The 12758-nt window shown below is 49.7% G+C and overlaps 1 protein-coding gene across 4 annotated transcripts in view; it reads left to right on the top strand.

Annotated features, from left to right (window-relative positions):
- The window catches only part of VWCE (von Willebrand factor C and EGF domains), a 30931-nt gene extending 18815 nt beyond the window's left edge, over positions 1–12116 (top strand). For 2 of the 4 annotated variants that reach the window (XM_010821029.3, XM_059883046.1), the window contains 6 exons: positions 1628–1724; positions 3190–3272; positions 4670–4760; positions 4844–4926; positions 5286–5376; positions 11103–12116. In XM_010821029.3, coding sequence (XP_010819331.1) covers positions 1628–1724; positions 3190–3272; positions 4670–4760; positions 4844–4926; positions 5286–5376; positions 11103–11722 — 1065 coding nt within the window. In that variant the 3' untranslated portion in view covers positions 11723–12116. Of the gene's footprint in view, positions 1–1627; positions 1725–3189; positions 3273–4669; positions 4761–4843; positions 4927–5285; positions 5377–10127; positions 10139–11102 lie in introns of all 4 variants that reach the window. The other 2 variants (NM_001191209.1, XM_005226957.5) reach the window with 2 other exon arrangements.
- Positions 12117–12758: the final 642 nt, after the last annotated feature.

Here is a 12758-nt window from a genome sequence, read left to right as displayed (position 1 = left end):
CATGCTGTCAGCTCCTGTTTTTGTAGAAGAGCTGGGATCCAGGTTATTTTGTCCTCCGTAGATTTTCAGGACGGCAGAGCTTGGCAGTCTGTCTGTCGTAAGAGTGGAAAGTGACCCATGGTGCGTGTGAGGGGACCCGCTGGCCTAAGGGGTCAGAACTAGGATTCGTGGGAACAGGTTTTTCATGGACAGGATTAACAAAGGGAGCCAGGCAGCCCGAGGCCCAGTAGTTCAGGCCTTTTCTGTGCAACTGTGATGCTTCCTTCATTAACATCAATCCTATGACCTCACCTCTTCAGAAATGGATAAGGTGAGGGTGTGTGAGTTTGAGAGTCAGATCAACAGAAATGCAAACACAGCTATTTACCAGCACAATTGTTTTAGCTCCTGTTTGAGTACAGGTTGGCTTTCCTTTCTACTTTAAAAAATATTAAAAAAAATTTTTTTGTCTGCGCCATCTGGCATCTGGGATCTTAGTTCCTGACCAGGGATCAAACCCATGCCCCCCTGCAGTGGAAGTGACAAGTCTTAACCACAGGACCTCCAGGGAAGTCCCCAGTTTCCTCTCTACTTTGAAAGAATTTTTAGTCCCTTTGAATTTTATTTTTTAAAAATGAGGTCCCTGCACTGGCTGTGGGCTTCCCAGGTGGTGCTCGTGGTAAAGAACTTGCCTGCCAATGCAGGAGACATAAAAGACGCTGGTTCGATTCCTAGGCTGGGAAGATCCCCTGGAGGAGGGAATGGCAACCCACTCCAGTATTCTTGCCTGGAGAATCCCATGGATAGAGGAGCCTGGCGGGCTACAGTCTATAGGGTTACAAAGAGTTGGACACAACTGAAGCGACTCAGCACGCATGTACACACTGACTGTGTCATCAGCATCGCTGGGGGGCCTGGTAGAACCTTGGTTCTAGCTGCCCAGGCCTTGGACTCAGCATCTGCATTTTAATCCCTGGGTGACTTGGGTGTACACCAGCTCGTGAGAACCACGGCCTTCACATCCTCTTGATGCGCCATTTGTTAAAAGGCCTTAGACTCTTAAAAAACTTGGAAACACTTCATTGGAATTAGAGTGGGGAGGAAAGTTACCTCCGCTGCCTTTTTTCTCCTTCAGGACTGATCTAGGGCACTCATATTACAAGAAAATCACACAAAACTTCAGCCTCTTTTGAAAGAAAAGAAACTGTGTACGGCGCTTTCATCTTCTGAAAGACATTTCCGGTGGAATAGCTTTCTATAAAAATAGGATTTTATTGTACTCCGTAGGTTTGGGGTGAGCCAGGGTTTCAGGGAAACGCTGACAGAAGAATTTGGATGGGGTCATGGCACAGCCTTGGCTGTTGGGGGAAGGGACGGGAAGCTGAGGAGACCAGAACCCCAGCTCTGACCTTCCCCCTCTGGGGTATGGGAAGGCTTTCTGGAAGGCTCAAGCCCCCTCTCCCAAGTAGCTGGTTCTCTTTGGGGGAACCCTGATACCTCCTAGCTGCATTGTGATGCCCCTTAGGCCAGGTCCTGGCCAATTCGCAGCACTGCCCTTTCTTTTGGGGGACTGGCAGGGTGGAGTAGGGTGGGGAGGTGGGTACTGGTGTGGCAAGTGGGGTCTTGGTGAAGTTCTTCCTTCCTCCAGGCAGATGGCTCAGTGAGCTGCAAGAGGACAGACTGTGTGGACTCCTGCCCTCACCCGATTCGAATCCCCGGACAGTGCTGCCCAGACTGTTCGGCAGGTAATGTTCTGTCTTGGGGTGGGGGGTGGGGCAGCATAGAACCCCCGGTCCCCGCATCCGGGCTCACCCTGCACCAGGCTTCTCTGTGCAGAGCACCACCCCTGCTTCATCTCTGCTTGTCCTTGCAACATATCCATGGGGCAACCCCATTTTAGAGATGAGGAAACTGGGGCTCAGGGACGGAAAACGGTTTGCCCAAAGGAAGCTCCATCTGGGTGCTGGAAGCAGATATGAAAATGTGCAGAGCTTGCAGCCTAGGTGGGGTGATAAACGAACATCCCTGTGAGACAGTTGGAGAACAGGGAGAGGAAATTAAAGCGATCTTTTATATTTTAATAGTAATTTTCACCTTTTCCATCATTTCACAAGTAACATTTTGTTATAGAACATTTAGAAAATACAGACAGCAAAGGAAAAAATTAAAAAGCAACCATTACCACTTTTAACTTTATGTTTTGTCTTTCCAGTCTCTCTTCATGATATAACATCAGTATCTATGTATCTCTATCTCTATAATGTATCTATAACATACATCTATATATCTATCATGTCGTAGATACATAGCATATCATAGATATATATTACATATTTTTCTTTTTTTTTTTTAACTGTGCCACACAGCTTGTGAAATCTTCAACCAGTGATTGAACCTGTACCCTTGATAGTGAAAACACAGCGTCCTAGCCACTGAACTGCCAGGGAATTTCCTATATAATTTTTCTTATAAAAGGTTTCTCTACTGTCCCATCACCTGCTTTTTTATACTTACTTGTGTGGGATAAAGGGGCTTCCCTAGTGGTTCAGATGGTAAAGAATCTGCCTGCAGTTCAGGAGACCCAGGCTCAATTCCTGGGTTGGGAAGATCCCCTGGAGAAGGGCATGGCAACCCACTCCGGTGTTCTTGCCTGGAGAATCCCATGGACAGAGGAGCCTGGTGGGCTACAGCCCATGGGGTCACAAAGAGTCGGACATGACTGAGTGACTAACATGGGATAAATATCATCAAGGTGGCCACCCTCAGGCGGGCCTCTGCAGGCTTCGGGAAGCAGAGAGGGGAGCTGTGGGGGACCCTCCTGGAGGGTGGGGTTTGAGGTTTGGCTGAGTGCAGAGAAGCAGACAGGGTGGCTGTGGCACACAGGTTGGTTGAGTCTCCGAGTCCTTCATCCTGATCCTGCCTGGTGAGGGGTAGGAGGAACGGCCCCCTTGCCCAGGTGAGAACCCTGAAGTGAAGACACTATGATCCCTTTGCTGAATCCAGTGAGAAAAAAGTCAGCAACCGATCCAGGAGTGTGTTCTGTTCCTTCCCCCGTCCCCTGGGCAAGTGCCTGCAGAGCCCGTTGGCCTGACCTTTGCTGCCTGGATAGGCCTTGGACTTTGGCCCCGGTGAAGGCTGGACACCGCACCCCCTCCCCGCACCCCTTCCCCTGCCCCCCGGCCAGCCCTCACCACGTGCTCTCTCTGGCAGGCTGCACCTACACAGGCAGAATCTTCTACAACAACCAGACCTTCCCGTCCGTGCTGGACCCGTGCCTGAGCTGCATCTGCCTGGTATGACCACCCTGACCTGGTCCCCGTCTGTAGAAGCTCCCCAGGAACTGCCACCAGCTCTTGAACTCTGGAGGCAAACATCCAGAGACTTCGAAGAGAACGGTTGCTTCCGGGTCTTGGTGAAAGGCGGCTCCCTCCAGCCCTGCCTGGGATGAATCTTCACCCAAGGCCAGAGAAATACTTTTATCCCTGCCCAGCAAACCTCCTCTGCTTCTGGGTGACCAGGGAGGGTCTGGGCGGGGGCCTTAAGGTATAAAGTGTGGCCCAAGGTTCTCCGTGAGAGTGAAGGTGAGGAATGAAAGCCCAGGACTCTGCATGGAATCTTTAATATACTCACGTTTCTCAGCCCGTCCCTGAGCTCAACACAACCTCAGTTAATCCCCAGGGAAGCCTATGAGGTGGGCAGCACTGCCGTCCCCAGCTGCTGGGTGAGAAAACCTGGCACAGGGAGACAGTCATTTGCTCAAGACTCCATAAGTAGTCAAGTGAGGTGCCAGGAATTGATCCTAGCAACCTGAATCTCTTTCAGAAAGCACATGTTTACCTTAAGCCATATCACCTAGGCCATAGCTCAGTCTAAATGACAGGAGTTTCATTTGGTATTTGGAAAATGGAAAAATAAGCCCTTATTGCTTGTCATGCTGGATATGTTTCATGCTGACGAGGCTTCTTTGTTGATGGTGGTCTGCTGAAAAAAGATTGAGACACTTGGGGTGAACATCCCTGGCCTCTGGGTGACCCTGTTCATTCATAGCCGTTTACGTTGGGGAGCTTTGACTTCTGGGTCCTTTCTCCTAAATTAAAAAAATTAATTAATTAATTAATTAATCTTTGGTTGCGCTGGGTCTTTGCTGCTGCCCGTGGGCTTTCTCTAGTTGCGGCGAGCAGGGGCTACTCTTGTTGCAGCGCGTGGACTTCTCAGTGCGGTGGCTTCTCTTGTTGCAGGGCACAGGCTCTAGGCACACAGACTTCAGCAGTTGCAGCACATGGGCTCAGCAGTTGCCGTGCACGAGCTTAGTTGCTCCAAGCCGTGTGGATTCTTCCAGGATTAGGGATCGAGCCCGTGCACCCTGCATTGGCAGGCAGATTCTTATCCGCTGAGCCACCAGGAAAGTCCTTCCTAAGTTCTGAGTGCTCAGCTTCCCTGGGCGGTTCATGACTTGTTCAACAGGTACCTGTTGACAGATGAGCTCTCAGGGCAAGGCCAGGCCCTTGGCCCCGGGGGGCTTGCGTTCTAGCAGGAGGACAGGCTCCTACTTGGTCTGTCCCCTCACCATGGACCCCTAGCCTGACCTTGGTGGCTCCCATGGGCACTCAACAGCTGTGTGGTCTGTCATTCCCGAGTGTCCCTTCAGCCCCCAGAATGAAGGGCCTTGCGAGTTTTCTGTGTCCTGCAGCTGGGCTCCGTGGCCTGCTCGCCCGTGGACTGCCCCATCACCTGCTCCTACCCTTTCCACCCTGATGGGGAGTGCTGTCCAGTGTGCCAAGGTGAGTGGGACCAGCCGCCCCTCTTCCAGGACTGCCGGGTGGGCCTTGGCTCTCACAGCCCCTGTCTCTGCTGCCCCCTACAGACTGCAACTACGAGGGGAGGAAGGTGGGGAACGGCCAAGTGTTCACCTTGGACGATGAGCCCTGTACCCAGTGCGTATGCCAGGTGAGCTGGTCCTGGGGACCCCGGAGCTGCCTGGCCAGGGGCTGCTTCTAGCCTTTAGTCCCTTTGCCAAACCTGGAGCTTCTTAGCCAGTGTACACCCATCTTCCACCCGCTGTTATGCAGCTTTAATTACCTGTGGGAATACCTTTGGGTTTGACAGTATCCTCTGCCTGCGTAGTTTCCTTAAGGTTTCCCCACCGGGTCCGGCTTCACCTGTTGTTCAGGTGAGGACCAGACCCTGCAGCTTCTGCCCGAGATCTTTCTGTGGGTCCAGCTGCTGGTGTAAGAATTCCTCGAGGGTGCTGCTCTGGGCAGGTGAGATGCTCTGGGCTTCTCACCCGTCTCCTTCTGTTTCCCCAGCTGGGAGAGGTTACCTGCGAGAAGGTGTCCTGCCAGCAGGCTTGCTCGGACCGCACCATGCCCCGCAGGGACTGCTGCTCCTCCTGTCCAGGTAGGCGGGCCTCTGTGACCTGGAGTCTCATCACCATCTTTTTTCCACTCTGCTCTTCTCAGAAACACAGAACTTATACTGGGCTGGATGTGACAAACCCAGGCTCAGAGAGGAAATGTGGCCCACCTGAGGTCACACAGCTGGCTCGTGGTGCGCCCGGGCTCACGCCTGGGCTCGCTGACCCGTGTGCTGACCCGCGTCGGTGCTCTTTATTCTCCACTGTGCCATGCCATCAGACGAGTCTGTTTACTGTTCCCTTTTCTTCATTTCCTCCTTTCTGAGTCTCTTCCCCTGCTTTCTATTTTTTTTTCTTTGTGCTTTTTCTTTTTTTTCCTCTGTTTTCTAAATCCTTTCTCTAAAAGTTAGAATTTAGGAACTGAATCAATTTTGCAGAAGAATAATTGCTAATATGTATTGAGTACCCTTTATTTATCAGGGAACATCATATATATTTTTTTAGTTGATGTATAATTGACACAACACCTGATATTTTTGTTTCAGGTGTGTGGCATAATGATTTGATATTTTGTATTTTGTGAAAAGATCACCAGAGGAAGTCTAGTGAATGTCTCCCTATATGCAGTTACAATGTTTTTCTTGTGATGAGAACTTCTAAAGTCTAATCTCTTAGCAACTTTGAAATACAATATTTCAATACAGGATTTTTAACTATAGTTATATTGTACAGTACATCACCATGACTTATTTATTTCATAACTGAAAATTTGCACCTTCTGATCCCCTTCACCCGTTGTGACCATCCCTCACCTCCCATCTCTGTCAACCACCGATCTGTTCTCTGTATTAGTGAGTTCAGCTTTTTAAAAATGATTCCATATATAAGGGAAATTATATGATATTTATCTTTCTCTGATATATTCATTTAGCATTATACTTTCTAGATCCATCCACATTGTTGCAAATAGTAAGATTTCATTCTTTTCTGTTGTTGAGTAATATTCCATTATATATATTAACATAAGTGTGTGTGTATATATATATATATATATATGTATATATATATGGCAGGAGGAGAAGGGGATGACAGAATGAGATGGTTGGATGACGTCACCAACTTGGTGGACATGAGTTTCAGCAAACTCAGGAGATGGTGAAGGACAGGGAAGCCTGGTGTGCTGCAGTCCATGGGGTTGCAGAGTTGGACACAACTGAGCAACTGAACTGAGCTGATATATATCTGCACACACCACATACTTATCCATCTTTATCTATTGATGGATACTTAGGTTGTTCCCATGTCTTGGCTATTGAAATAATACTGGAATGAATCTGGAGGTGCATATATCTTTTTGAATTACAGTTTTCATTTTCTTTGGATATATACCCAGGCATAGGCTTCACTGGTAGCTTAGCAGGTAAAGAATGCACTGGCAATGCAGGAGATTTGGGTTCGATCCCTGGGTTGGGAAGATCTCCTGGAGAAGGGCATGGCAACCCACTCCAGTATTCATGCCTGGAAAATCCCCATGGACAGAGGAGCCTGGCGGGCTGCAGTCTACAGGGTTGCAAAGAGTCAGACATGACTGAGCGACTGAGCACGCACGCATACCTGGGTGTAGGATTGCTGGATCGTATGGTAGTTCTAGTTTTAGGTTTTTGAGGAACCTCCATACTGTTTAATGCCATGGCTATACCAGTTTCTGTACCAGTTTACATTCCCACCAACAGTGCATGAGGGTTCCCTTTTCTCCACATCCTCACCAATGCTTCTTATCTCTTGTCTTTGTGACAATAGCCATTCTAACAGGTGTGAAGTGGCGTCTCATTGTGGTTTCGATTTGCATTTCCCCAGTGATTAGTTATGTTGATTATCTTTTCCTGTACATGCTGGCCATCTGTTTGTTTTCATATGTGTTGATTCATCCCCTGTTCACAGCAAGTCTTTGTGATAGGTACTCTTATGTGTGCTAAGTCACTTCAGTTGTATCCAACTCTTTGCAACCCTATGGATTGTAGCCCTCTAGGCTCCTCTGTCCATGGGATTCTCCAGGTAATACTGGGTGGGTTGCCATGCCCTCCTCCAGGGCTTCTTCCTGACCCAGAGATCGAACCCATGTCTCTTTCATCTCTGGCACTGGGAGATGGGTTTTTTACCACCAGCCACCTGGGAAGGCCCATCGGCACTCTTAGCATCCCCATTTTCCAGGTGAGGAAACTGAGGCACAGAGAGATGAAATGAGGTGCTCAGGGTCACGCAGCTGGTTGGCAGTAGAGCTGGGATTTGAGCCCAGAGTCAATGCTTTTAGCTACTCTGCTGCATTAACTCCTGGACATTATTATGAACTCTATGTCATGAGTGTTCATCCATGTAGATCTTTTTGCAGAAGTATAAATGAGACATGGACATCCTACTGTACCACGTGCCTATGTGTATGCTAAGTTGCTTCTTTTCGACTCTATGAACTGTAGCCCGCCAGGCTCCTCTGTCCATGGGGTTCTCCAGGCAAGAATACTGGCTGGGTTGCCATGCCTTCCTTCAGAGGATTGTCCTTTTCCAGGGATTGAACTCACATCTCTTATGTCTCCTGCATTGACAGACGAGTTCTTTACCACTAGGAGCCACCACACAGTTCCAGAGAATTCACGTAGCCTGCAGTTGGCCATTTAAAAAGCTCCCGAATGTTGTGGTTTGCTTGCCCTTTGCGGCTTTGGTTGACATTTCGATGGTTTTCTTCTCCTTCTTCTTTTTCTGCCCACAATGGACCTACTGTGAAACATCTTTGGTCAGACACTATTTTTTCCCAAATTTCGTGAGTTGTGTTCAGACCCTGTGGTTAATAGGTGGAGTAATTGTGTCACAGGGTGTCAGGAGTTGTTTGGTGATTCCCACGGCATGACAGCATGTTACCAGATGGGGTTCTGGAGAAAGAGGAAGCTTACAGAAATAGCTGTAACTGGTTCCCCATTTACCCACCAACTGTACACTGTGTGTTTTGAATTTAATTTTTCCAATTTAGCATGTCCGTAGAGTACCTCACATGTGGCTATTTTGCACTTTTTTAAACTTCCAGGAGGACAGTGAATTTTTCCACAGATTTGTGGCCCGAATTTCCTCTTGTATAAAAGACCTCTTTAACTCCTTTGACCTTTTGAAGAGGACATTCTGTATTTAGAGCAGCTCTTCAGATCTGTGGATGAGCAGCTGGTGTCAGGAAACATTCTCATCCTGTACAGTCATTAAGTTGGGAACTGTTGAGTGATTGCAGATTCAACTTTAACCAGCACAAACCCCTCTGCAAGCTGATGGCTATTATTCCCCCAATTTCTAGAGATTAACCATTAGCTAAAGTGCCAGGCAGTGTATGGAGGATTTTATGTGTATCATTTCATTTAAATGCCCCAAGAATGTTTCATGCATTTAGTTGTTCAGTCACTGTCGTGTCCGACTCTGCACACCAGGGTTCCCTGTCCTTCACTGTCTCCCAGAGTTTGCTCAGACTCATGTCCATTGAGTCAGTGATGCCATCCAACCATCTCATCCTCTGTCGTCCCCTTGTCCTCCTCCCTTCTATATTTCCCAGCATCAGGATCTTTTCCTATGAGTTTGCTCTTTGCATCAGGTGGCCAAAGTATTGGAGTTTTCAGCATCAGTACTTCCAATGAATATTGAGGGTTGGATTTCCTTTAGGATTGACTGGTTTGATCTCCTTGCTGTCCAAGGGATGCTCAAGAGTTTTCTCCAGCACCACAGTTCAGTTCTTTGGTGCTCAACCTTCTTTATGGTCCAACTCTGACATCCATACATGACTACTGGAAAAACCATAGCTTTGACTATATGGGCCTTTGTCAGCAAAGTTCATGTATGGGTTCTCTTATTATCTCTATTTTGTAGATAGGGAGGTGGAGACTCAGAGAAGTTAAGTTTCTGGCTTTTAAAAAAAAATTATTTATTGTTTATTAATTTTTTTTGGCCATGCCACCAGGACTTCCTTGGTAGCTCAGACAGTAAGGAGTTTGCCTGCAATGCAGGAGATCTGGGTTCCATCCCTGGGTTGGGAAGATCCCCTGGAGAAGGAAATGGCAACCCACTCCACTATTCTTGCCTGGAAAATCCCATGGATGGAGGAGCCTGTTGCAAAGAGTCGGACACGACTGAGTGACTTCACTTTCTTTACTTTACTTTCTTTCTTTACCCAGCCTGTAGGGTTTCAGTTCTCCAACCAGGATCAAACCTCGGCCCCCTGCAGCAAAATTGCCAAGTCCCAATCACTGGATTGCCAGGGAATTCCCAAGTTTCTGTCTTTAAGGCCCTGCTCTAGGTGATGGTGTCCTCAGACTCAGGGCCAGATCTCTGATTCCTCACTCCCTTCTCAGCCCCATTCTGCTCTGTAGCCCCCTGATGGGGAATCAGGCCCAAAGAGGCGAGATGCAGAGCCCACCCACCTCCTTTTCCTTCACCTGCCTCAGCTGCAGTCACCTCTTCCTAATGAGATGTATTTTTAAGGAGAAACTGCTTTTTATTGAAATACAAGGTATTCATTGTTTCCTTTTGATAATTAAAAAAAAAAACACAGCTTACTTGAGATATAATACACACACCATACAGGTAACACACTCAAAGTACACAACTCAGTGGTTTTTGGTAGAGTTGTATGATTGTCCTTCTGATGGTTTATATATATATGTGTGTATATGTATATATGTACTTATTTAATTGAGGTATAGTTGACTTAGGGCTTCCCTGGTGGCTCAGATGGTAAAGAATCTGCCCTGCAGTACAGGAAATCCAGATTCGATCCCTGTCAGGGAGATCCCCTGGAGACAGGAATGACTTCCCACTCCTATATTTTGCCTGAAGAATCCCATGGACAGAGGAGCCTGGTGGGCTATAGTCCATGGGGTCGCAAGGAGTTGGACATGACTGAGCGGCCAACACGTCATAGTTGATGTACAAATTTCAGGTGTACAACATGGTGATTCACAATTGTTTTTTTTTTTTTTTGATTCACAGTTGTTAAAGGTTATCTCTCGATGATTTTTAAAATTTAATCGTCCCAATTTTTAATGTGTTTGCCAGCCTCTGTCTCCTCCCTTGATCATACCTTTTTCCAGTATTTTTTTTTCCTTCCACTATGGATTAAGTCCTTATGATGTGCTGGACTCCAGGTTGAGACTTAAAAAACGATTATTTTTCAGTAGAATTTTTTTTTAGAGTATTTTTAGATTCAGAGCAAAATCAAGCAGAAGGTTACAGAAAGCTTCCCATGTACCTACCTCCTGCCCTCCCCCAGGCACAGTGCCACCGCACCCCCCATGGTCAACATCCCCCACCAGATGGTGCCCTTGCTACAACTGATGAACCCACTCTGACACACATTTGTCACCTGAAGCCCATAGTTTACATTCGGGTTTAGGCGAGCCCTCTAAGGCTCCATTTCATTCAGTCTTCACTGCATGGCTTCTATGGTCATCACTGTTATTATGAAGCCCATTTTACAGATGAGGAAATGGAGGTTCAGGGAGTTAAGAGCCTTACACAAGGTCATACGGCCAATGCCTTTGGTGCACTGCGTCTCTCTGTTCATGGTTCCTCTTGGGTCTTCCCTTTCTGGAGACAGGAGCTGGCAAGTCCCTCTCCCCCTGAGCCCCCAGCTGTGCGAGGACCCTCGGAGGACACATAACAGGCATCGTCCCGGGGCAGCTCATGCCAGACCTGCCTCAGGGAGAACCACTGTGCATCTTCTCGCCCCCGCCCCTCTCTCTAGAGTCCCTGGAAGAGAGCCGGGCACTCTCCCCTCGTGGAGACGTGGAGCTCAGCAAAGCAGCCCGGAGCCCCCGTGGAGACCCCGAGGCCCCCATCAACTGCAGCTCCTGCCCAGGGCCCCCAGAGGTGGCCCCTCAGAGGCCAGCACTCCAGCTCCTCCAGCTCCTTCTGAGAATGAACCTGTCTAACCCCCAGACTTTACCCGTGAGCCCCTCAGGAGCCCAGGCCTCACCCTCACCGTCTTCGAGGCCAGGAGGGCCCAGGGCCTCCCAGCCTCCTCAGCCCTCACTGGGGCCTCCGATCCCTCCAGGAGCCTCCTCTCTACCTCCAGCCTCTCCCATGGCTCCCGGACCACCTCCTTTGACTCCAGCGCTCCCGTCCTCCGCCTCCGGGGCCCACTCAGCGTCCAGAAGGCCTTCTCTGCCTGCCGCCATCCCGCGTGGAGCCTCAGCCCTTTCCACAACAGGCCCCGGTGCCTCAGAGACTCCCGTCACTGTCCTCAGGCCTCGCAGGTCCTCTCCAGCCACCTCCAGACTCTCTGCAGCCCTCGTGGCCACAGCCAGCCCCGGCCCCCGGCAGCCCACCCTGGGGACCTCACAGGAGGAGGAGTCCACGGTGTAAGCAGGCCTCCATTTCAGGGTCATGCCCAGGGCATGTGGGACAGAGAAGACTCTGCCGGGGGCCCTGGGAGCTTGCAGGGCCGCTCTGGGGACCAACGAGGCTGCTGATCCTGCAGGACTCCTGGCGGGGCTGGAAAATCCTCAGGGCCTGATGTAGCCTTGTTCCCAGGAAGCATTTGGGATGTGTTGTGAGAATCCAGCAACGTGTTCTCCATGGTCAGCATCCTTCCTGGACCACAGCCCGCCTGTCTTTTGAGAAAGGTTGGGGCAGCTGAGTCCCTGCCCTGGAGGAGGAGGAAGGTCCGAAGGGGCTGGGATTCCACTGGGATTGTGCTACCAGCTGCCACATGTCTTCACCTGGGGTTTCCTGATTAAAATCTGTCTGGTCTCCTGCAGGCTGCCCTGCTCATTCACTTCTCGCCTTTGGAAAGGGAGAAGTCACTGCCTCATCACTGTCAAGCCCACGGGGGATGAACTAGCACCCACCTCAGCCCCCAGCTTGGGAGGAAAACCTGCATGGGCCTGGGGCTGGATTGGGAGGGGTCTTAGGTGAGCACCTGGTGACCTTTGATTCTGGGGGACTTCTAAAGTGAGGAGGGGAAGGACAGATGGAGAGGGCTTTGCAGGGTGGGTTCCCTGGGAGGGAGCCTCTGAGATGGAGTAGGAGGCCAGTGGAGTCTTAGGGTCCATGCTCAGCTTTAATATCTCTGGGTATGAGGGAGGGAAGCAGGAGGCTGAGGGGGTGGGCTGGGCAGTGCCAAGGTCTCAGCCAACCCTCTGTGGAGCTCTGAGGCTGAGATGGCCCTCAGAGTTGTCCTGCGTTGGAGCAACGGGACAGGGCTTCGTGCTTCCATGTTGGCCAGTAATTCTATCTGAGCTGCTCCCGGAAAGGGGCGTCAGCCAGGGCAGTTCCCTGTGAGGTCTGGCGGCCCAGAGCTGCCACCCAACAACCTTCTTTCTGACTTGGGGAGTAAATGTGTCCGTCCTGAAGGGGGCATCTGGGTGGCGCAGCCCAGTTTCCATGACAGAGGACGTTG

This window comes from Bos taurus, chromosome 29 (genome assembly GCF_002263795.3).
Source record: "Bos taurus isolate L1 Dominette 01449 registration number 42190680 breed Hereford chromosome 29, ARS-UCD2.0, whole genome shotgun sequence".
Lineage (NCBI taxonomy): Eukaryota > Metazoa > Chordata > Mammalia > Artiodactyla > Bovidae > Bos > Bos taurus.
This window is presented reverse-complemented; position numbering and strand designations above follow the sequence as displayed.